This window comes from Natator depressus, chromosome 6, assembly GCF_965152275.1.
Source record: "Natator depressus isolate rNatDep1 chromosome 6, rNatDep2.hap1, whole genome shotgun sequence".
NCBI lineage: Eukaryota > Metazoa > Chordata > Testudines > Cheloniidae > Natator > Natator depressus.
Genome location: NC_134239.1, coordinates 65,526,493 through 65,552,581, shown reverse-complemented (window position 1 = coordinate 65,552,581; position 26,089 = coordinate 65,526,493). Strand labels below are relative to the sequence as shown.

Here is a 26,089-nt window from a genome sequence, read left to right as displayed (position 1 = left end):
ATCATGAGGTTTCATGTGTCTCAACAACTGTAGTATCACATGCACTAAAATTACAATTATTTACATTATATTTACAGAAAGATTTTGCCTTCTGCCTGCCTTGCAGAAAGCATCAAGAGTGAAGCTCTTTTTCTTCTTGTGCATTACCACCAATATAGAAGGCCTGGAGGCCAAATTAGGCCAACACAGTTACCACCCCTCATTGTTTACAGTGGGTTCATACAAGTGTAACTAACTGATTGGAACTTAATACATAGTAGATCTGCCTATGCACAAGAAGGAGCGGAATCCAGATGACTCTTAGCTAGCACTGCTAAGCTGGAGTAGAAAGCCTGAAACTTACTTGTCAGCGAGGCAAATAGTCATGACTCTGAATACACAAGGAACCTAGCTACTGGGTAAGATGGTGCAATTTATACTTAGCCATTACTTAGGTGCACTCCTCTGAAATATGACGAAGAGAAGTCATGAAAAAAATTCTCTAGGCTGCAAATTTATACTAAGCTTCACATCTAACAAGATTTTTTCACAGAGTTATAAACCCATGAAAACAGGTTTAAAAATAAAACTACTGACAACCATAGAATATAAGTTAACATGCAATGAAAGGATGCATGATCACACATTTTCAGGCATCACAGTAATAGTTCCTCACACATACTGCTGCAACATGCAGTTTCTGATCCTGCAAGCATTTTGCTGTAAATATGCCCTCAAATACAAAAACCCACTCCAAAATCTTACTAACCTTTTGTAATTTGTACCCAACTACACCAACGTCATGCCTTTTAGAGGGTTTTCAGTGGCAAGGGGCCAGAATGTACAGCATGCATCCAATACCTTTTGGACGATGCCAAAAAATTGAGCATGCATCCAAAGGGTGAACTTCAGAGGACGCACACTGTATATCCCAAGGGCTTACTGCAATTAAGAAAAGAAGAAACTCCAAGACACCATGTTTTTCGTTCCAGCTAAATAATAAATGAGTTATCCACATTCTGTCCAGCAGTATCAATAGTGTCACAACATGAGCTTCATGTAACAGACCCTGACATTTAACTGAAGTGTTAGTTTTTTTGTATGACCAACAATGAGGTTTTGAGTTGTTCTAAACTAACTTTTATTAAAGTGACATTAGGCGGACTGAATAGCCCCAGTGAAGTGCACAGCGATATAGACGTTTTATGGCAATCATGGACCATAATGCCAGATTAAAGCACAGTAAACCAGAAGTCTCACCTTGTTCTTCACTCCCTTCTTTACAAAGACTACAACTCCGGCCAAGACTTAAACTGATATCATCAGAAGTCTTCGCAGTGTCAGTATCTCCTGTATATTGTAAAAAGCATATTAGTGCTCAAAATATTAACTTTTAAATCTATTGAGGGTACACTTTAAAAAAAATATTTATCTTACAAGACGCTAAACATAACAAGATTCAAAATTTGCACTAAGACCTCAGCTTAGTCACTTTGCTTGAAAATGTTTTAACTACCATAATTAAGTAACATAAGATTACTGTAATAGAAAGGAATTGAAGAAAAGTGTCTACTTTATCAGTTAGTTTTACTTTGTATATAAGCAGGTTCTCCTTTTCATTGTGTGGGTCTTCAATATAGCAAGTGGGAAGGGAAAGGATATTCTTACAGAGAGACAAAGGAAAATGCAAGCCTGATGAAAATTTAGTTTTGTTCAGAGGTGAATAGCTGAAGCGACTTTTAAAAATTTTTTTTACTAGATTTTAAATTTACAATATTCCTTAAAATAAGCTTGACATGCAACTTCACAAAACAGCAATCATGTCAATTCTCTAATAGAAGACGGAGCATATGAGGAGTTTGCCAGGTAATGCAGTAAGCTAGGTTAATCATGCTAGCTTCACTGTATTTTGCAGACAGTAAGTTATTTGTTTTTAACAGTTTGGTTTTTTTTTAAATAAACCTGTAATAAGAAATGTTGCCTATTTTTGAAAGCAACATTCTGATTAATGAAGACTAGCAGAAACAAAATGCTATGACTTTCCTTGAGCCTTGTTTACATTAGGGTTTTTAGCCACTGGAATGAAGCACACACACAACACACTGGTATAAACTGTGACTTACACTGCTGCAGCTTCCCCAGTTTGAAGCCATGTTAATCTGCACTGGTACAAGACAGTTTACACTTTTTTTTTTTTAAACACAAATAAATTGGTCAGTCTCTAAGGTGCCACCTAGTACTCCTTTTCTTTTTGCGAATACAGACTAACACGGCTGCTACTCTGAAACCAGTTTACACCAGTGTACAGCTTCTCTATCAGAATTTTGCACAAATACAGCCACACTAGTGGCTAAAAACTATGGAAGGGTGAACAGAACCATGAAGAGGATAAAAATGTACATAGATTGACTAGCAAGGCAGGGAAGAAAACCAGTTATTTCCTTATTTAAATTAAAAAGTTGCACATTTAAGGAGGCCACCTTCCATTTTGCCTGTTACAAATAATCTTTTCCACTAAAATGCATTTTAAAATAGTTATTCTGGACAATACTTCTTCTCTCCTTATTTGTTGGATCCTTAGCATCCAGTAATATCACGTTAAAGTATTGGTCCACCTGCTGCAATGGCTGCAGGGGAAGTAATAAATGAGTACTTGAAAGGATAGGGAGCGAGAGAGAGGAGAAAAAAGTCAGGTAAGCACCTTTCTGGGACATGTATAAGTATAGATACCTTTCAGGAAGTGAGACAACATGGATTTCTATGCTTTCCTTTCCCAGTGAAGTTTTAAAAAGTTTCTCTGCACTTGTAATTACAACGCCCAAAGAATTAAGAATTTGTCCAGTCAGCACGCAGTGTACTCACTCACCCCTATAACAATGGCAGGCTGAAAGATAAAGATGGTGGAAAGGATTTGGAAACATCACATTGACACTGACTTGAAATGCTCCTGCAAAGCAATATTAAGGATAGGCAGAATCTTACCTTTGATGGTTACTGTTGTTCCAAGACGAGATAATCCTGATCCAATCTGGAAACAGGGCATATTAAAAAAAAAGGAGGAAAAGAAGAGTAAGCCTTTTCCAAGTTACACGACACCTGCTGTTTCATAGCGTGGCAATGTGTGTACATTATTTACCTATACACGTAAGGGAGATTTTAGGTGCCATAAATTGGGCACCTAACAATCCTTTGTGTCTTCACAACTGTCTGTGAATGATAAGCCATCTCATTTATTATATCTATTAAAGAGTTAACACTAAGGCTCTACCTAATTTGCAGTATTATGGATCCCACAATATTAGGCTTCCATTGCAATTTTAAGCTTACTTTGCACAGTCCACAATTTTGCATATATTTTGAGGTTTGCAACACACACTTTTTCTCCATTAATACAGTAGAACCCCATTTATATGAGCTGATAGGGGCTGGGGTTCCTGATGTCAACCCCAGGCATTAATGACAGTAAAATAGTTCAAGCAAAATGTCTGGTTATCAAAAAAAAAATATTCATAACAATACTTGAGTGTTTACATTGCTCCAGCAAATTTTTTTAAAACAAATAGGTCTTCTCTGGCTTTTTCAAATTACCGCAATTAATAAAGGTCCATTATTACTTTTTCCATGATTTTCCATTTCTTGTCTGCAACTCAGCCGCAATTACTTGACAATCATCCCACAATTCAAGTAGGGCCTTAGTTATTACCAAGTGGCATTCTTTTCTTTATAGCAACTGGAAGTAGAGACTTCAGTCTTTTTAAATATGCAGACTTTAACCTGACAGCTTCCCTTTAAATTATCCAATATCGAAATAAACCACAACATTGTTGCCAGGCTGACAAGCGCCAAGCTATAGATGCCTATAGAGATGAAGCCTTTAATGGTCCAAGAAAAAAAATTGATATTGAAATATTTGTCCCTATTTCCTTTAACCTGTTTAAAATAATAATCAGACATATACTGGTGATGAGGATCCAGCTATGCAATACTGGGAGTCTATATTGTCCGAGTTATAGAAGACAGCTTTGGACAACTGGTGATCATGACTACACTATTAAAGCATAAATCTCTCTGACAAGTTGCATGGCTATAACTGATTGTATAGATGAAATCTTAATAAGTTATGCTGAAATCCCAAAAGCATATCCAGTATCAGAACACAACTCATTTACTCAATCAGCTTTGTTCCTGGCAACTACTTCTGCAGCATATAATTAATAATAAATCTGAAAAGTATTACTATAGTGCCTAAGAAATCAAATCACAGACCAGGATCCCATTGTGCTAGGTGCTGTACAAAACAGAACAGAGTCCCTGTCCCAGAGAGATTACAATTTAAGCATTTTTTTTATTTATTTTTTTCAAGATGGAGGATACACATTAATTCTAGCTTTGTGCTCTGGACGGTACAGTAATAGCATGCGTTTATGCAGCTGCGAGAAAAATTAAGAACCCAGATTCATAAACTATTCAATTTTTATGCATGAAGGGCTTCAGTACTCCTAAAGTGATGAAACCCTTTGAAAACACACAGCTGACCCTCTTGGTTGGTTTTGCTGCTACACTCCCAAGCCACTTCCCAGGTTCCTCATCCACCACTGCCACAGAATCCTTCAAAAACAGACCAGCGGCAACGAATACCTTCTACTGTGTTCTGACCATGTGAAGTTATTTTAGCCTGCAGATTAGCAGGCTCTCTTTTTGCTGTTGCCCCCACTCGCTCATGTGGTTATCCCACTCTCCACCACATTACACCCTTTCCCTTTATGAAAAGGATTTAAGAACAAAGTTAAAATGGCTGATTTCCAGCGAAGGGGTGACAGGAGAAACCAAAGTCCAACACACCTCACCCTAAGAAAAATCTGTAACAGATTTGAATTTGTTTGATAAATCTTGCAGAGCAGTAGCTGTTTAATAGCTAGAGCTTGTGTTCTTATTACGTTAAGAAACTTTTAGCTTTCTTCACATATTTTGCTTCAAATTATCTCCATTTAGTACATAACTTAAGAAAACAAGTACATTCAAGATACAAGTTTTACGCGCAAAGCCAAAACATGCTTTTGTCTTTGCATCACATTTGTAACCAACCACCAGTTAAAAAAGCAAGACTTGCCTAATTTCTAAAGAAAGCTGGATACATTTCTTTACCTTCAAGCATTAAAACTAACATTTTATTTCAGAATGCTCTCTTTATGAACTATGTCTTCACTTTACATGAAAGCTGCAGGAGGGTATATAATCCACTTTTTTGAACAATTCAGTGGAGTCGAAGTTTACCTCATTAGTTCTATTAAAAAGCCATACAAGCATGCAGACAAATTCTGCTTCCTCACTCAACACTAGAGCTGAATGAATAACTGTTTTTTTCCAGTTTGGTGACTGACACGAAAAATCCAGAAAAATATTCAGTTAATTTTGAACTGGAAGTGTTTTTAGGGTTTGGGTTTTTTTAAAAAAAAAAACAAAAAGCCAAAACAAAGATGGTTCAAGACAAATGAAACAAGATGTTATTTAGAATCAACATTTCATTTCGAAACAAACTTCCAAAACTGTTCCTTTGAAAGTGTAAAAATGGAACAGATTTCCCCAAAAAATTTTAGCTGAAACTATTCATTAAATTCAGCAACTCAAATCTGCAAATAGTTTCAGCGTCCCAAAAAAATGTATTTTTTTGTGAACTTTCTATCCACTGAAAATTTTTTGTCGAGCTCCACTCAGCACTACGGAAGGGAAGAGGTCAAATACATAGTGACAGTAGTATACTTTCAGCTAAAATAGTCATTAACACATTAGACTGAAAAAAAGAGAGAAGCCACAGGAATTTACTTGCTATAAGCATTTCCACTATTCTGCTCATGATTTACTGGTTTGAAAAGGAAACTATCAAGCTTGACAGGCTGAAACTTGAAAATGGAAGAAGAGATGGAAAGAATATAGAGCAGAAAGCAAAAAGGAGTGGCAGCTGAAAACAAAGGGATTATGTAAAGCACCATCCTTACTTCATCTTCATGAAGAAAGGAGATAGGTCATACTGCCACAATCCAGCTATTTTCTCCTGTAAATCTTGCTGCCTTCAAGTGCTTTGCTGAACAAGCAGAATTGGTACATAAGCACTAGAAAAAGTTAATTCCTCCAATGCATTTAAGACATACACAAGGCTCAGGTGTTTACTGCCCCTATGCCCAGTTAATATTACAGCTTCCATGATTTGAGAATAGCAGGTCCCAATTTTTCCAGCACAGATGCAGCTTTAATCCATCCTCCTTCTCCATTATGGAGCCAAAGAACACTGTGCAGTTAGCATTAAAACACACAAGAATGGGTCACAAGCAGCAAAAAGCAGCTTGTGCCTTCTCCATGTGCTTTAAACACTACCAGTCATACCAGTGCATCAAAATCACAGAGGAGTGTTTATAAAGCCACAAACTTAAGTTCCCTTCAAACTTGGTCTGCACCTATGGGGGAAGATAGATATAGATGTATATGTGTATATATATATAAAACCAACACTGGTTTAAGGAGCCCTCTTGTTATTATAAGAATATAGTCCTCCCACAACCCCAAAATACTTGTTCTATTTAAAAGATGAAATGCTAGCAGCAAGTTCTTACAGTCCTGCCCTGAGGGGAAGGGAGAGGAAAACAGAAAGCCATGATACCCACTTTCTGCAAGATAGGTGGACAAGCCAGAATGACCAACCTTCTAAAAAAAGTGAGTTTCCATGTTTAGTGAAGGAAATAATTCTTTGCTGTGAACATACTTCATTTCTGAGTTCCCATATAATGCTATAGAAAATTAGGGCATAATACGATTACATTAAAACTGAAATCTGAAAAATTCACACAACCTTGCCATTTTGGCTACAGCGGCCCAAAATTATAACCCCTCCCCACCCTGCTTCCCCTCAAACCTCCAAAAAACGTATCAGAGGATTAAAGTAACTGGGACACTGACACAGTTCTTCTTGGAGATTTAGCGTTTCTCCATTCCCACCAGCTTATCTTGCTCTGTTCCCTTTAGCCAACATTTATGACTACTGACCTTGATATGTCAAGAGTAAGGTCTCTCAAAAAAGCCAATTAGCACAATGCGAAATAGCCACACAAGGTAGTAATGGAAAAAACTTCCTAGGAAGAAACTTCCATTCAATTTTCTTAGCAACTTAAATGAAATTTGCCATTTGGGTAACTAAAAAGGTTAATTTAATATGGAAGTCCTAGGTAAGAAGTTCCCAAAGAAATGAAGTTGTAGAGCTAATGGAGTAGTAGAAAAGAAAAGACATTTCAACTATTGGTCCTAGGGCACTGAAGAAGTGTTTTACAAAGAAACTAAAAAAAGAACAGAATGACAGAACAGACTGTTTAAGTTTTTCTTTCGATGGAAAAAAGGGGGACCGCAAGCTTACTGGGAACAGCAATAAAGACTGCAGTAATGATTAGATAGCAGTAGTTGGATTAGCTTTAATTCCTACCTGGTTGTTTGGGTCTAGAGCAGCATAAGAATTGCGTGAACTGCAGCCAACTGGGGGAGTGGCTTCTCGTATGAACTCAGACATCTCAATCCCTCCACCAGGGTCACTAAAGAAAAAGTAAAAAGACAATACGATGTTTTTAAACCACTATTCCCATTACCTTTACTCATATTTGCTAGTAATCCAAAAGGCACAATGTTTCAGGTCCTCATTTAATACAGGCTATTTGGGTTTGGTGTGGTTTTTTTAAACTTCAAGGTATGTGAACAAATAGATACCAAAGTACATTTTCTACTTCACTTAACATCTGCCATGCTAGGAGGGTTTGATCACACTGCAGTCTGGCTATTTTGGACTTGTGCAAAGGTTCTTGGAGACAATGCAAAGCAGTCCCTGAAGACATTCTAATTTATGCTGGGAACTAGAATGGTCCCCAGCCACCTCCTGAACCTGAGCCTAAGAATTAGGGCCAGAGGATTTCGAGCAGGATAATTTTAGTTTAAATAAGATTCAGTTTAACAGATTTTTCAGCCAGCCTACATAGACCAAAAGCTAGAGCCTTCTGCAATAAAAGTTTATGAATGGGATAAATAGGCTCCATCTCCAACGACTTAGGAAATACTTGAAAAGGGGACCCCATTTTGGTACGGCTCAACAGTGTAAAGTATATAGTAGCAAGTAACTATTCCTTAAACTGAAGCATTCCTGCTAACATCAACAATGGTTGGGCAGATCCAGGAAAGCAAACACTGAATTCTGGCTCACCAACTTAAGTCTTAGCTAAAACAGTGGATATTCCTTAAATGGTTTTAAAATAAATGAAGAGTAAAATAAAGTTAAAAGGAGCATTTCAGTTTAATTACAGTATACATTACAGCCGCAACTGTGCTAGTATAATAATGCCTTGCAAAACATATTCCTATTTTTCCCCCATTGAGTAGCATACTCAGAAATGTTGCATGCATTTAAAATATTAGCAGGTACATTACTTCTTAGTGTGAATTTTCAGATGGGTGGGTTGAGCAAAATTGGCACAGCTTTCTTTTAAATGAGCTAAAAAAAGCTAGCATGAGAATTAGTTCACCCTACTAGGGCTCCCTTATACAAGTAAACCTAGAGTTGTATAGCAGTCATCCCTAGCAGGATATAAAAGACTGACAAAGCATTACTGAAGCTGGGAATATATAAAAATAAGTTTTGCAGGCACAGAAAGAAGTATGGATTTCAAAACTCAAATCATGGCATCTAAAAGGATTTTGCAACTCCTCAAAACTCAGACCTTCAATTTACAACCAGTTATAATCTTGGGTGAATTATATGTTCATTTGTTTTCCCTATGAAATACTGGAATTTGTCCATTCCTGATTTATCTGTTGACTTCTGCAAGTGAATTCTGAGAGAGAGAGAGAAGTTGCCAGTTTCAGAACAAGAGTCACAGAAGCAGATATGAAGTTATCATACAAAGATGGGAAGAAAACTTAATGCAAAAGCTATGTCCAGAACAAGTAGTAACAATGAGACTAGAAGTTCGAAATTAAGAAATGAGACTGTCATGAGATATGAATTCGTAACTTGAAAAGGTCAGGAAAAATTAGCAGTTATTTCAATGTCAACTACCACAATCTTATTTAAATTGGCTAGAAACATTGAGTTCAGCTAGTGACTGTAACGATGAATTAAAGTATAAATGCAGTGTAAATAAGATCTTGAAAGCTTAGTAGCCTGACTGAACAGTAAATTACAGTAAAGCCACTTCCAAGGAAAAACCAAAAAAGTAACTTTATTTAAGAAGTCAGCAATTTTCTGATCTGGAAGTTACCAGTTTAGGTCCATGAAAGTGAATTGACAATCTGTCATTTTCAAAAATTGGCCTTCTGATTTGGAAATTGAACACACTAGGTGCAAAGCGTTTATTCGTTAGTACCCATCTGCTATGGCCTCTTTGTAACTGTATGCACAGACTACGCAATGTCATGTGTGCAGCTTCCTTGACCAATCATCTCCAAAGAATATAAGCTTTTTCAAAAAAGCATGTGTTTCATAGTGATTTGTGCTGAAGTGTGCTATGGCAGAAATTTTTTTAAACTAGTTTCAGATTTACAAGGGGTGTTCAAGAAAAGGATTTGAAGATCCATCTGCACCCCATAAAAGACAGACCCTGCAGTTAATTAGCTACAGATAGAAACACACAAAGAAGTCAAGTCAGAATTTTAAAACCCTTTTTGATCAAAGTTCCAGTTTCTGAATGGAAACAGGCTGTAAACTGCTGTTGGCAGCAAATATACAGCCAGATTGACAGGCTTCTTTCTACATGCTCACTTTCAGGAAACAGCATTCAGCAGGCACCTGAAAGTGCCAGTCTGCAAAAACCAGCTACAAACTTCAGAAAGAAGGAGGTCAGAGCAGTTAATTTTTGAAGTAGTATTACGAGCGTTTTTTGGATTGTATTTTGTCCCTCTGAACAAAGGCATATGGGTAGGGGGGCCTGGTTTGGCATACTAAACCAAAGAATACCAGATATTTAATTCCAGCTCTTATGAAGACTCCATTTTTAGCCTAGGCCAAGTCAATTACTACTTGACCAAGTAGTTCCCCTCCCCATGTACCCATCCCAAATATCTGTAGAAGGGGGATAATACCTACCAACTGTAAAGGAGGTTGTGAAGGTTAGCTGGCCAATGTTTGTAAGGTCATAACAGACATAAACACCAAATATTGTCAGTCATGACCTGACCATTACATCATTGTCAATATAATCATCATTAGAAGATACTTGCAGAATCAGAACCTTAGCCAAAATTCCCATTTGATTAGATACACTTATAGCCATCTAGAATCCACCGGTAGAGTTGAGTGTTTAACTGATTTCCTATATTTGGAAAAAGGTGCTTTTTGGAACTATTATTAAGCTAGAAAGCTACAATGTGATGCCATCTCTAAAGAGATGCACCACTATCACTAGTTTGAACTTCAGTTAAGAGCAAACCGAAATACACGCTCCCCACAAAAAAGATTTCCCTGCATGGAGCTGGGAACAGGGCCACTATGAGAGGCACAGAACTTGTGGATCTTCCAGATGGGCAAGTGGAGAGTATGGTGTTACATATTAAACTCCACCCTCAAACTCACAAAGTGACATGAAATAAGCTACATTTCAGGCAGCTGCTGTTCCTGATTGACTTTAAAAAGCCATTTGACTCCCTGAAACATCCAAAGTTACAGATATAGGTAATATCCCCACAGGTTTTTCACATTACCTTGATTTACCAGTTATCAGCCTGATGAGGACTACTGTTACAAGTAAGTAGTGCATGCAGAAACAGCTTTGACCATGTAAGCAGATGCAGATCTCTTACCTGGGCCCATTGCTGTCTGTTCTCCTGGTTGAAGTATTGCCTTGTTCAGTTTTTGCACCCCTGTCCATATGTTGTTCGGCATTCCTCTCCACAATTTCTCCCTCATCCAATGCCCTGTGCAAACGGTAGTTCACCATTTTCAGAACAATGAAGAGAGCTGCTATCACTGGACAGTAGACTGCTACTATCACCATTGAAGAAGGAAGGGCCTTTCAAAAGGAAAATTAAAAAAAATGAAGTGGATTCAAGAGATATTAAAGACAAGATCACCAAGCATGTATAAAATTGTTTGAGTGTGTAGTAACAGAATTTTATTTGTGCCATGTACACTTTCACCATTCCCCAAAACCAATTTTTTTATATATTACATAATATATATATAAATAAAATAAAATAAAATAAATTATATATATATATATAAAAACACACATAGGATATCAGCATGTAAGACTTGTTTCAACTAGTTTTTTCAAACCTGAAAAGGGGACTCAGGTGGGAATCAATTTACAGGGTGCCAAGAGTGGACATGGAGCGGGGATGACTGGGCAGCAAGGTCTCATGATCAATTTGTTTTCGTCAATGAAAAGCAGCGACCGCATGTGAACTGTGCAAAGAGTTTGGGGGGTGATGTGCGGGAGGAGGAAAAAGATCCTGTTTAGATAAGTTGACTAATCAAGTCAGAACACAACAGCTATTCCCACATGCTAGACACCAGTATCATGGCAGCCTAACATGTTTTCCTGCCTATGCAGAAATATTGTTTATATCATACTGACTAGACACCAGAAATTAAGCCTCACCAGAAATTAACCTGCAAGACTGCACGGTTCAAGGAACATTTGTGCTGCAACAGCTATACATGCCCAGAAGTAGAAATACAACAAAGGTGACCTGGAAAGGATTTTTCACACCACCACCACACACGCGTTGGTCTGATGCCTGACATTTTTTTTTTTTCAACTCATTCCAACTGAAGGATGAAAAATGTGAGCTGATCTTGCCAGGTTTTGCTGAAAGACCAATAGGAGGTCTCCGGGAACTCTGCATCCGATGTTGCATCCGATGAAGTGAGCTGTACCTCACGAAAGCTTATGCTCAAATAAATTGGTTAGTCTCTAAGGTGCCACAAGTACTCCTTTTCTTTTTGCGAATACAGACTAACACGGCTGTTACTCTGAAACCAGGAACTCTGACTCTAATTGAAGGAGCAAAGGTGTTCCTCTAGTTTTAACCCCATCTCTCAAGGCCATGTCTAACATAAGAGCCTGGTAGAAGTCCAGACACAACCTAATAACTACTTTTTAAAGCATGCTCAAAAGAGATGAGAGGAATACCTCTGCAGTAGAGATACAGACACTTCCAACCCCCACCTCTCTGGAGAGTTACTTTTGCTTGTTATTCTGTAACTTGTATTTCCCCACCCCCAAGTTTTTGACTTCTAACCTGCCTTGTTGCTCTTGCTGAAGCTCTTTAAATCTTTAACAGACCCAGCAGAACTTCAGCAGCAGTAAGAGGTGCTGGAATTAGCAGAGGAGTTAGGAACTTCCTACCAGTAACTAATTAGTCAAGGGAACCGATACAAGCTTTTCCCATTTACATACATGTTGATAGTGACGCTGCTGCAAGAACTTTAAACTGTAACTGCAAGCATCAACAGGTCCCAATTAGAGAAAGACAGGAGTTAGAGGTGTGGTTGATAAACTCGCTTTGAATGTTTGAAAACAAAACAAACAGGTCAAAAAGAAAATTTTACCATGAAATTGATTCACTAACTCAAAATATTTTAAAAACTTGTCTGGAGCAGAGTAGCTTAGGTAGGGGTCCAAAGTTGGGGATTTTGTTTTGTTTTGTTTTCTTAAAGCGTGGTTGAGTTGCGCAAGAGAAAGAACTTCGTTTTAGGCCAAGACATCAACATTTAAGTGTTTTCAATAAACTTATCCAGAAGTAACTTTAACTAAGCTACAATCATAATCACTAACACGTCACTAACAATCTATTGATTAATTAACCCACTCCATGGAATTCACTGCTTTTGTTCAGTTAGAAAAAGACTGCTTGTAAAAATAGATTTGCAAAGGCAATACACTTGACTTTTGATCTAGATTCTTGAAGTCCTGGGGGGGGGGGTAAAAAAATAAATTGTGCCTGTGCCAGACTTAAATATATTTCTGGTTAAGCAGGCCTGTAAAGATCAGCCAAACAAATCTTAGAAGCAGGATCCATAGGGAAATACATTTCATTTTCTACTTTGAATTAGAGGACAAGTTACGAGTTCATATTAGCAGCCATTGAAAAGGGACAGAAGACAGAAAATATTGTAATGCCATAAGAATCCATGGTACTCACACACCTTGAAAACTGGGTGCAGTTCTGGTTGCCCCACCACAAAAAGATATACTAGAATTGGAAAAGGTGCGCAGAAAGGCAATCAAAATAATTAGGAGAGATTAAAAAGACGGACTGGTCATCTTAGAAAAGAGATAATTATAGGGGGAGGGGGAAAATATGATAGGTCTACAAAATCATGAATGGTATGGAGAAAGTGAATAAGCAAGTATTACGTATCCCTTCACATAAAACAAGAACTAAGGGTCACCCGTGAAATTAATAGGCAGCAGGTTTAAAGGGGGGGCGGGGGGAAAAACAGAAGGAAATACTTTTTCCACACAACACAGTCAGCCTGTGGAATTTGTTGTGAAGGCCAAAAGTATAACTGGGTTAAAAAAAAAAAGATCAGTTTATGTACCTATTTGCCATGAACGGCCATTCGCCAAGATGATCAGAGATGCAACCCCATGCTCCAGCTGTCCCTAAACTCCAAACTGCCAGAAGGTGGGACTGGACAGCAGAGGATGGATCACTCGAAATTGTCTTGTTCTGTTCATTCCCTGTGAAGCATCTGGCACCGGCCAATGTCAGAGACAGGATGCTGGACTAGATGGGCTAGTTTTCTGCCCCCCTATGGCCATTCTTATGGCAACTAACTTAAGCTTTCACAGTAACAGAGAACACTGGTTTAAATACATTCAGCCAAGGAAGAAAGTTATAGATTTGAAATGAGGTGAAGACGAGGGTTGTGTTTCATGACCAAATGTGATAACTAAGATGGTCTATTTCAGTCTGAAAGAATCCAATCATCACATATGTTCTTTATCTCATAACTATTACATTGCATAGCAATTCTTAAAGTTTGAATGGTAGTGCTCATAAAAATACCTTCTTATACTGGTTAAAGCCACACTTGATGGAGACAGGCATTGCATGAGCCTTCCTGCACAGATCTCACACTCACAATTTTGCAACTTCATCTTGACCTACAAGCACACACACTATTCTAATCCTGGGCCTTTCCTGAGAAGGCTGCCAATTGGGCTTCATTCATTATGGTCCTATAATGAGAACAAATTCTGATGAAGTCTAACAATGACTTCACAACTAAGGGATAGTCTACACTGGCAATGCTAAAGCGCTGCCATGGCAGCGCTTTAACGTGCCTTGTGTGGTTGCGGCACATTTCTCGCAGCGCTCTAAAAAACCACCTCCACAAGGGGTGCGGCTCACAGTGCTGGTTCACTGTCTACACTTGCACTTTACAGTGCTGAAACATGCTGCGCTCTGGGAGGTTTTTTTCCCCCACACACCCCTGAGCGAGAAAGTTGCAGTGCTGTAAATTGCCAGTGTAGATAAGCCCTCATTCTCACCTGTGACTGAAACAAAGCTACTACTTCGGAGAGGTTAGATTAGTTTTATTAGCTTTTGTTACTCTGCCTCTTTTTTATAAATATCCCATTTTAAACCTCAGAGAAATCCTGTTCATTAGTTTGTTGCATATACTGCTTATTCTACAATATTTTTGCAGCTCTACTATGTGGTACAGATAAAAATCATAAGCCTTGACTAGAAACTGACTTGTCTCTTAAAAGGAACTATTTGTTGGTAGGATATACTTCAAAAGATCAAGTAGACAAAATGCAAGAACTGCTTGTTCATTAGATATAGGGTGGAAAAGAGCTTTTTAAACGTACGAATTAATTCAACTCAGCAAAAAAAGTTTTATTTTTTAAAACTGGCTAGACACAATATGCAAATTTGGGCTACTCAACTAAAGATTTCTCCATAAAGTTTATACCTCTGTTTTGGAACAGCCAATACTGGGGCTTCAGGCAATCCAAACTGAAAAATATTTGTTTAAGAACTTCTGACTTTGAAGCATTTGGGTGTCCTAGGAGATTTAACAGGAAGTGTATGACATTTCCTCTGCAGTAATATGCAGAGTGCTACAGTTTGAGTTAAAGTTTGACCAAACTGGAGTCAATACTGAATGTTTTTAGATAGCCTGTAGAACAAGACGCTGCAATATTATTAATTGCAAGAAGTAAGGTCCCACATTTTGTATGCCGCATCTAGTTTAGTTTTATTTAAAGCTTAAAGAATAGATAATACTTGAAGCACTAAAAAAGCTGGGCCCAAGCCCAAGATAATTCCAGGTTTTTCACTTATATTTCTCAAAATCTGTAAAGACATCCTCCAAGTATAAGAATGGCCACACTGGGTCAGACCAAAGGTCCACCTAGCCCAGCATCCCGTCTTCCGACAGTGGCCAATGCCAGGTGCCCCAGAGGGAATGAACAGAACAGGTAATCATCAAGTGATCCACCCTTTGTCGCCCATTGCCTGCTTCTGGCAAACAGAGGCCATAGGGCACCATCTCTGTCACCCTGGCTAATAGCCATTGATGGACCTATCCTCCATGAACTTATCTAGTTCTTTTTTGTATGATGCATTTATGACCTCAACTGTTAAGTTACAATAAAGAGTAGGAATAATGGGATTTTCTGAAAAAAACAAATCTAGTTGGGAACACCACCACCACACTAAGTACCACTTAGAGAAAGCAAGCACAAAGTCACAGGGAAAACATCTAATTGAAAGGCATTCCAGTGCCTAGGCTTCCTCACTGTAATCATGGAACCATACCTATTTATCTAAAAAGTCCTACCATAAAACTCACTTCTACATTACATTTAAGTGATCAGTTTATGTATGTCTGGCTATTATATCAATTCCAGTTATCTAAAGAGATCTTATAGATACAGACATATTCCGTAAACATGTCCCACACTTAGCAATAATGAGTGAAATCCCAGGTCCAATGAAGTAAGTGGCAAGACTCCCAATCACTTCAGTGGAGCCAAGATTTCCCCCATTTCATTTCTGAGTGCTTTTGTTTTTGTTTTGGATGGGGAAGTGGAGAGTTTAAAATAATATGGGTAGTGATTTGAATACTACATTTACTGGACTAACAGTTAGCATTTATATAATATTCATTTCAAGAGACTTCTACTCCTGTCTCTGGCATGACCTGTTAGACCAGAGGTGGGCAAACTACAGCCCGTGGGACCCTCCTGCCTGGCCCCTGAGCTCCTGGCCCGGGAGGCTCACCCCCGGCCCCTCCCCTGCAGCCTCAGCTCAGCTGCTGGCGCAATGCTCTGGGCAGCGGAGCAGCGAGCTCCTGGGGCAGCGCAGCTGCAGAGCCCGGTCTGACCCAATGCTCTGTGCTGCAGCGCCGCAAGCCACCGGTGCTCCAGGCAGCGTGGTAAGGGGGCAGGGAGGTGGATAGGGGTCAGGGCAGTCAGAGGGCGGCAAACAGGGGGGTTGAATGGGGGCAGGGGTCCCGGAGGGGGGAGGCAGTCAGAAAGGAGAGGAGGGGTTGGACGGCACAGCGGGGGGCAGTCAGGGACAGGGGTTCCGGGGGTGGTCAGGGGCCAGGAGTCAGAGGGAGGGAGGGAAGGGGCGGGCGGGCCACGCCCCCCTCCCCTAACTGGCCCTCCACACCAGTTTCCAAAACCCGATGCAGCCCTCAGGCCAAAAAGTTTGCCCACCCCTGTGCTAGATGATGCTGTGACAAGTCACTTCCCCTTCCTGTGCCTCAGGGCTTGTATACATTTAAAATGCTGCAGTGGCACAGCTCCACCGTCTCCACCTCTCGGGGAGTCTGAAGAGCACCTGTCTATGGGCTGCCCCTGGGGGAGAGGGTGAAGGAGGTGGGCTGCTGCGGAGCCCAGCCCAACCCTCTTTGCCCCCTACCAGCCTCTCTCCTCCAGTAGATGGAGGTTCCTGCCTCATGTGGTGTCTCAACGGGCCTGTATACTTGGATTGAGGCACAGGAATCTAACAGTTGAAATTAAGAAGGTTTTGTTTTCTGCTGTATGTGTACTGATCATTGAGTATCTGTACATCTCTGGGAACAGAACAGGTTAACAGCTGATGCTAAAGCAACCAGAACAGTCCCACAGACTTTTGGTGCAACAGACTACATCTTTAGACAATGGAGGTATATTTGAACTTAATACTTTGAAGGACAAGGTGCATCCTCTCAGATAGTTTTTAGGCAAGAAATACTTTAAGTTACACTTGAATGTAATTTGATTATAAAAACTTAAGTCACGTTTACCCTCAGAGAGCTTGCTACAAGCAAAGAACTGGAGGGACTTTGTGGCCTTCCTACCACAGGATATTTTAGAAATAAGTCCCAAACGTTACTACCCTAAAGCAGCAAAACAAGTGGGAATTTGTTCCTAGAATTTCCTACTGTGGGAAAACACAAGAAGTTTTACAAAAGTTAAATGTAATAAGATCTCCCAGCATTTGAAATCTTTGTTTTAAAAGTAACATAGGCTGTTTGTCAGCAAACTACTCTGAAGCTAGTTTAGAAATCCTCTCCTACACATAGTTATGAGCCATACTCCAAAAACAACAACAACAAAAAAAAACACACCTGGTTTCCTCCAGGGATGTTTAACAAATGCTGCTTAACTGTGCAATTTCTGCAAAGATACAGTTCCAGAATACCAACAGTAAATGATGCTTCCAAAAAAAAAAAAAAAAAAAAATATTCAGGAATAAGATGACCACAGTCGGTCTGTCTGTTTAGTTTATGTCTAGACAACACTTAAAAACGGCAAAGGGTGGAAAAGGGAGAACAGCCAAATATGATTCAATCTGCTTTAACTTGTGACTAATCTTCCTACTTATTCTTGGAGCATTTGCTGTTGCATCTTTTGTCAAAGGCAACGGAGAATTTTCTTCTAATTACCTCAAAAAGAAACAGCTTGTTTGCTTTTGCCTGCTTTTTCTTTCTATCAAAACACACAGGCAGAAATAGTGCTTAAAGTTTCGCTCAAGGCAAACACCCCTAAAGCACCAACTCATGCTGCAAAAGCTGCACAAGATTCAGATGTTACTCCAATTCCATCAGGTATCAGAAAAGAACAGAGAAGATCCTTTCTAAAGGAGTCTCCTGAATGGACATCTTGCTGTTTGTTACAATGTTTATGGCAAGCCCTAGCGACACTACTAATTAGATAAGCTATTTTGTCAAGCATGACTGGATATAGAAAATTACCATAAAAATGCAGAACAGAACAAACTCCAACAAGCTTGCACCTCAACAGAAGACTCTAAAGGATCTTCCTGCCTTTGCATGGAAATAGATTCCCAATACAACATCCATTTAGTTGTAAACTGGATTAGACTGCTCATCTATTACACACACAGTGGCTTTAAAAAAAAAAAAAGGCAGCTGTTAATTAACAGCCTCCTGTTTTCTTGCCAGGAATGTATTATTTTTCAATAACGTGAAAAGCCCTTTTCATTTTCCAAAGAACACCAAAATACAAAAGGAGAAGTAATCTCAAAGGCTGTAGTCTTAAAATTTTACAAGATTCCTCCACCTCACTAATTTCTTAATATATTCTAATTACTGATATTGAGTCTACACTCCTCCTCCACCAAGCTGTAGTGTTGCTAATGAATCTAGCAGCCTGACCTATGACCTCTAGTTCTCCTGCAGTTACATACTCACACTGGGTTTTACCCTGGGGACTCATTCACTAATCCACATACATTTTTCACAAGCCAGCTTCTACTTTAAGTTGTCAAAGCATCTTCATTTCCCACATTTGCAGATTAGATCTGACTGTGCCAGAGACCAATCATGTCACACCTAAGTGATCACACTGTACAACTGCTGAGAAATCCATAAACTGAAATATTAATGTGTATCACAGATGACACAGAAGTCAGAATTTGATGCTAAAACATAAAAGTGGTGAGTAGTGTACAATGGGAAGCTACACACTGCCTGCCTGCCTGCTCTCCTTCCCACAACCCAAACACAACACATTAACATCTAGAAATTTTTTGGTTTTTTTAGATGGAAGGCAAGGGGGAACCTACAAAGGGTCATCAAAAAAATAAGAGGAGTTTTTGGGTTTGCAACTCAGCCTCTTTGAAAAACCTAAAATCAAAACAAGATGCTAAATACGAAGGTACCTTTAATAGCAGATTATATTCCTGCAGCATCTGTTTCCCCCAGAGGATCCCAAACCACCTTACAAGCTGCAAGGCATAAGAATGCCTTCCCTTACTACTACGACACAGTCAAGACAGGAGAGCAGACACCACACAGTGCACACAATATATGAATGGACCTTTAGACTATGATCTTTGAAGTATATCCTCTAATTTTAAGAGATGAGCCACAGAATCTTTGCAATTAGACCAGACAAAACCATGGTCAATGTCTCATCCAAAGGTTCTTGTAGACACAGACTGCAAACATTTATGTGAAAATAAAATAATATTGCAATACCACCTAGATCTTACATAGCACTTTTAATCAAAGTACTTTAACAAGGAAATAAGCCATGTTATTCCCATCTTACAGATGGGGAACACTATGACACAGGGAGGTGAAGCGACTTGCCCAAGGTCTCCCACAGCAGGCCAGAAGCTGAGCCAGGGAATGGAAGCCAGGTTTCCTTAGTCCCTGTCTGCTGCGCTATAACTGTGGAAATTTACAATATATGAAAATTTTATCTAGGTCATTATAGCAGCGACCATCAGTTTAAACCAGTTCAGATATGCATTGCAAACCTAAAGGATTCTGTCATCTTTGACATTTCCATGGTAGCTATAGGAAACTCTGACTCTTATTGCCCAGGCTGGCACAGGAGAGCACCTCACTGGCTCTCGGTACCACAGAAAGAGCAGGAAGTTTAGACAGGTTTCAGAGTAGCAGTCATGTTAGTCTGTATCTGCAAAAAGAACAGGAGTACTTGTGGCACCTTAGAGACTATCAAATTTATTTGAGCATAAGCTTTTGTGGGCTACAGCCCACTTCAGCGGATGCATAGAATAGAACATTTATATATGTTATATATACATACATACACACACACACACACACAGAGAGAGAACATGAAAAGGTGGAAGTAGCCATACCAACTGTAAGAGTCTGATTAATTAAGATGAGCTATTATTAGCAGGAGAAAAAAAACTTTTGTAGTGATAATCAAGATGGCCCATTTAGACAGTTGACAAGAAGGTGTGAGGATACTTAACATGGGGAAATAGATTCAATATGTGTAATGACCCAGCCACTCCCAGTTTCTATTCAAACCCAAGTTAATGGTATCTAGTTTGCGTATTAATTCAAGCTCAGCAGTTTCTCTCTGGAGTCGGTTTTTGAAGCTTTTCTGTTGCAAAATTGCCACTTTTAGGTCTGTAATCGAGTGACCAGAGAGGTTGAAGTGTTCTCCTACCAGTTTTTGAATGTTATGATTCCTGATGTCAGATTTGTGTCCATTTATTCTTTTGCATCGAGACTGTCCAGTCTGGCCAATGTACATGGCAAACAGGCATTGATGGCACATGATGGTATATATCGCAATGGTAGATGTGCAGGTGAACGAGCCCCTGATGGTGTGGCTAACGTGATTAGGTCCTATGATGGTGTCACTTGAATAAATATGTGAACAGAGTTGGCATTGGGCTTTGTTGCAAGGATAGGTTCCTGGGTTAGTGTTTTTGTTGTGTGGTTGCTGGTGAGTATTTGCTTCAGAACTGGCCTGTCTCCCAAGATCTGTGAGAGTGAGAGATCATTTTTCAGGATAGGTTGTAGCTCTTTATGATGATGCACTGGAGAGGTTTTAGTTGGGGGCTGAAGATGACAGCTAGTGGCACTATGTTACTTTCTTTGTTGCGCCTGTCCTGTAGTAGGTGACTTCAGATTGACAGAGTCAGAAGAGTACCCAGAACACAACAAAAACACTAACCCAGGAACCTATCCTTGCAACAAAGCCCGATGCCAACTCTGTCCATGTATTTATTCAAGTGACACCATCATAGGACCTAATCACATGAGCCACGCCATCAGGGGCTCGTTCACCTGCACATCTACCAATGTGATATATGCCATCACATGCCAGCAATGCCCCTCTGCCATGTAATTGGCCAAACCGGACAGTCTCTACGCAAAAGAATAAATGGACACAAATCTGACATCAGGAATCATAACATTCAAAAAATGGTAGGGTAGGAGAATACTTCAACCTCTCTAGTCACTCAGAAACAGACTTAAAGGTGGCAATTTTGCAACAGAAAAGCTTCAAGAACAGACTCCAGAGAGAAACTGCTGAGCTTGAATTAATATGCAAACTAGATACCATTAACTTGGGTTTGAACAGAGACTAGGAGTGGCGGGGTCTTTATACATATTGAATCTATTTCCCCATGTTGGGTATCCTCACATCTTCTTGCCAACTGTCTAAATGGGCCATTTTGATTATCACTACGAAAGTTTTTTTCTCCTGCTAACAGCTCATCTTAATTAATTAGCCTCTTACAGTTGTACGGCTACTTCCACCTTTTCGTGTTCTCTATATGAATATATATACGTTCCATTCTATGCATCCGATGAAGTGAGCTGTAGCCCATGAAAGCTTATGCTCAAATAAATTTGTTAGTCTCTAAGGTGCCACAAGTACTCCTGTTCTTTTTAAGGAAGTTTAGAGTAAATCCAAGTGGACTCTCTCATCTTTCCCCCACCCTGGAATTTTAACCATAAATGGAATTAAGCAGGAAGGGCCCCGCCGGAGCTGGCAGGGACGGGGCCGTACACTCCCAGCCCCCTCTCCCGCCTAGGGTATTCACAAGGCTTCGGCTCGGATTCAGTCCCGGTGGAGCAGAAGCAGCCCGAAGAGCTCGCGGGCAGCAGACGCCGGCCCCCGCGGTGGGGGGAGGGGAAAGCCCTGACAGCGGCAGCGCCCCGGCACACGCAGCCACTGCCCCGCACGCGAGCACGGAGGGGTGGGGGCCGCACTCACCATGTAGAGGGTGAAGGGGAAGCCCAGCAGGAAGAGCCACAGATACAGGTGCAGCGCGTTAACCCCGGCGCCATGGTGCGGGTCCTGGTACCAACCACCGCTTAGCGCCGCCCACACGCCCTGGCGCAGGATCTGCAGCGCCTGGGAGCCCATCGCGGCCCCGCTCCGCCGCGCCAGCCCCGCTCTATCCGCCCTGGGAGCCCGGCCAGAGCCGCGTCCCGCCTGCACCCCGCGACAGCCCGCCCGCCCGCTGCCGCCAGTACCGCCTCCCCCCCGCCAACGCCGCCGCCATCTTAGGTCCGGGCCCCCGGCCGCCCCCGCGCCGCCTCTGGACCGGCAGCCCCTGCGGCTGGAGCCGCCCGCCCCTCTCGCCGCTGCCAGGGAGAGACAACGAGCGGCGCTGCCTGATAGAGCGGCGTCCCCGGCAAAGCCCGCCCCGCCTGGGGCGCCCCCGTGCGGCGTGGAGGGAGGAACAGCACTTCTGAGTCAGCAGCGCAGGGGCTGCCGCTTGCCTCGGTCAGGAGAGCGTGCAGCAGGGCCGAGGCTGGGAAAGAGCCGCCTCACCTGGCAGTACCCCCGTCTCCCTATGCCTAAGCCCCATGGGAGTAGCTGCTGGGGGGGGGGGTGACAAGAGGGTGTCGTAGGCCCCTTAATCACTGTGATAATGTGGGCAAGGGCCAGGGGTGGAGGAGTCTGGTTAGTGGCAGTTTTCCCCAGGAATCGAAATGGAAATTGGGGGTGTTTCAATCTACAGGAGGGGTGGCAGCTGATGAAGGGTAAGATCCTGAGGGCAAAGGTGTGCTTTATGGCACCAAAGTAAAAACTGAAAAAATACTTCATTACCGTTTTATTAGGTTTAACTCATGTTTTAAAATCATCACACAAATTAAAGTCAAGTCTCCTATGAAGCACTAAAGCTACGTCCTTCTTGGTTTCTTGTACTTTTGCACAACTCTATACATTAACTTCTCAAATGCAGTGCATTCATCTTTGGTGGTTTCTCATGTGTCCGGTACTTCAGTCCTTCATGATATGCTCACGGTCAGGCAAAAGGTGACTCCTTTCAGAACACAAAATTCTATTCAATAAGGAAAAAGAACGTTCAACTGCAGCTGTTGGCGCTGGGAGTAGCAAGAGATAAATTCCTACTTCTTTCATCCCAGGAAACATAATACAAAGTTTGGGCTGAACAACCACTCGTGATGATAAAGAAAAAGCTGAAGTCAAATCTTCATTCATTTGTTGTTGGTATTTCACTCTGTGTTCAAATTCTTTAGTTTGTCCTGATCACATAGCAGCCCCATGGCTGGTAGAGCCTCACTCCACCCAACTGGCGGTGTTTTATAAGACAGGCATCTGTAAAAGCTATGTAAAGGTTCAGTAGAATCCAAAGGTTGCTGTTATAGATTTATAAGAATCAAGTCTGTGTACTTTTTCAGCTGGCTTAACAAATGCTTCTTGTCCTCTTCACTTAAGGAGTCAATATAAGTGCCTTAAGTAGTCAATTTCTGAACTGAAGTCTTTGCTTCTTCCAGTACGTTTTCAATAACCCTCTCTCTCTGGTTGATCCAAGTGTAGCTTCTGTTGTTGGACAAAGATCTACTACTGTTGTAGCAGATGCCTACATGGCATTGTTTAATGACCCCAGTGGTTTCAACAGTAGACTTTCAAGAGAATGACAATTGTCCTTTCTAAGAGCAGGTCTACACTATGGGGTTAAATCGACCTAAATTATGCAATTCCAGCTATGTGAATAACGTAGCTTAGGTCGACTTACTGCAGTATCTATACCGCGCTGGGTTGACAAGAAAAACTCTCCTGTCAACTTACCTTATGTTTCTCATTCTGGTGGAGTACCGGAGTCGACGGGAGAGCAATCTGCAGACATTTAGCTGGTCTTCACTAGACCCGCTAAATTGACCCCCGATGGATCGATCCCCGCAGCGTTGATCCATGGTGAATGTACACATACCCTGAATGTAGTAGCAAAAGTAGTCCACCACTCTCACTACTTAGATCCGTCCCATCTCGGTAGATATTTTCTAAAGCCAATAATAATGGTTGCAGTAATTTTAAGACAACAGCCAAGGATCGCTTATGAGACAGCCAGTGGGTTTTCTCAGGTTGGACTCATTTGAACTTCGGTCCCAGTGTATCTTCTATTTTTTCCAAGACATGCAGTCCTTTTGGACTCTTGCTGGAAAAAAAAAGAGTATACGAAGAAATTAAATTTTTTTTTTAAAAGGTCTTTTGAAGATTCTGCAGCTCGTACTAGTGCTAGCTGGAGCAGACGGCCTCTGCAGTGTGTATAGGAGAGATTAGAGTTACACTTTTCTTTGAGCAAAGCTTTTACCCCACCACGTCTTCCAGAGTAGTTTGCAACTCTATCAAATGCACAAGCAGCCATCTGTTTGAGGGTGCAATTTACAAGCATTTAACTTTTCTAAGATGTGGGTTGTCACAGATGCAACCAATGTGTCTTCTATAACCTGAACATCTAGAAATGCATCTGCTGGCCTACCCCTGACATCAAGATAATGTACACAATGTCTTAATACTTGACACCAGTTTGCATCAGTGCATTCATCAGCCATGTATGCACGTTTTATGCGGTGAGAGAGTTCTTCACTTTTTCAACTGATGAGCCTTTCACTGCATGCTTCTAACCAGTCAGTTGAGTTTCTTGCAGAGAGATAGTGAACATTTGCTGGGCTTGGTCAGAACCAGTGTCCAATTAACAAGTGACAACACATTTAACATTGGCCTCCAGTTTGTAGTGTGTGGTATCTTTTGCTTAAATAGAAAGTATGATGTAACAGCCATGTTTGTTTGCATAAACTGTGTTGTCTCTCCAGCATTCTTAACAGCCTCATAAAATACTTCTAAAATTGGCTTTGACAGTGACTGGCTTATAAAGTTTTCTGCATGTCTATGTAGTCCAGAGGCTTAGTATTTTGCAGCCTTTTCACATAGGTGTTAGAATATAGATATTCAGGCCTGTCGGTAAAGGCCTGTACTCGAAGAATTTAGGTGTATTCTTATCACTTGGCTAGTTATAGAGGTATAAAAGAAAGAATCAAAATCACTGTCTGCCGGTGTAAGGGCCTTCTCTTACTGTGACAGTCTGAGGCCCTGTTCTTAGATTAAGGCCTTTGGCTAAGCAGCAGAGACAGCCATAAGCTGGGAAGTGAATGGTCAGATCCTCACATTCCAAACTAGTCACATTGAAATAAGGTGCTATTGGGCTGTTAGGAATACAGTCCTGCCCTGATAGTGCCTATCACCCCCAGAGAAAGGGAAGTGCCTAGAAAATGTAAAAGGAAACTTAGTTTGATAGCATCCCGTCTGGCAAGAACTCACTTATCAATAGCTGGGATGTAAAATCCTCACTTCTGTATTGTTTTGTCATTATAGTTCCCACTTTGCTATTGTGTGTCTGTATAATCTCTGTCTGGTTCTGTGATTGTTTCTGTCTGCTGTATAATTAATTTTGCTGGGTGTAAACTAATTAAGGTGGTGAGATATAATTGGTTACATAGTCATGCTACAATACGTTAGGATTGGTTAGTTAAATTTCAGGAAAATGATTGGTTAAGGTATAGCTAAGCAGAACTCAAGTTTTACTATATAGTCTGCAGACAATCAGGAAGTGAGTGAGTGGGTGGGTGCCAGGGGCGGGGGGGAGATGGGAACGGGGTAAGGAAATTGGAATCATGTTTTGCTAAAGGGGGAAATGGGAACAGGGAATGGGGGTAAAGAAATTGGAATCATGTTTGGCTAAGGGCAGGAATGGGAACAGGGACACAGGTGTAAGCCTCTGTGGTGTCAGAGCTGGGAAGGGGGACACTAAGGAAGGAAACTGGAATCATGCTTGCTGGAAGTTCACCCCAATAAACATCGAATTGTTTGCACCTTTGGACTTCGGGTATTGTTGCTCTCTGTTCATGCGAGAAGGACCAGGGAAGTAAGTGGGTGAAGGAATAAGCCCCCTAACAACAGGTTGTCAGCATTGGTTTGCTGATCAGTCTGGCAAACCAAGCTCCTCCACTTTTACTATATAAATCCATGGTATGCCCACATCTTGAATACTGCATGCAGTTCTAGTATCCCCATCTCAA

General features: G+C 40.8%; 1 protein-coding gene across 1 annotated transcript in view; it reads right to left on the bottom strand.

The window, feature by feature from the left end:
• The window catches only part of PCNX1 (pecanex 1), a 133,656-nt gene extending 111,500 nt beyond the window's left edge, over positions 1 to 22,156 (bottom strand). The window contains exons 1-5 of the mRNA XM_074955581.1: positions 21,972 to 22,156; positions 10,804 to 11,012; positions 7,448 to 7,553; positions 2,962 to 3,007; positions 1,240 to 1,329 (exon numbers count right to left, since the gene is read on the bottom strand). Of these exons, the coding sequence (XP_074811682.1) occupies positions 1,240 to 1,329; positions 2,962 to 3,007; positions 7,448 to 7,553; positions 10,804 to 11,012; positions 21,972 to 22,124 (604 nt within the window). The 5' untranslated portion in view covers positions 22,125 to 22,156. The remainder of the gene's footprint in view (positions 1 to 1,239; positions 1,330 to 2,961; positions 3,008 to 7,447; positions 7,554 to 10,803; positions 11,013 to 21,971) is intronic.
• Between the last annotated feature and the right edge of the window lie 3,933 nt (positions 22,157 to 26,089).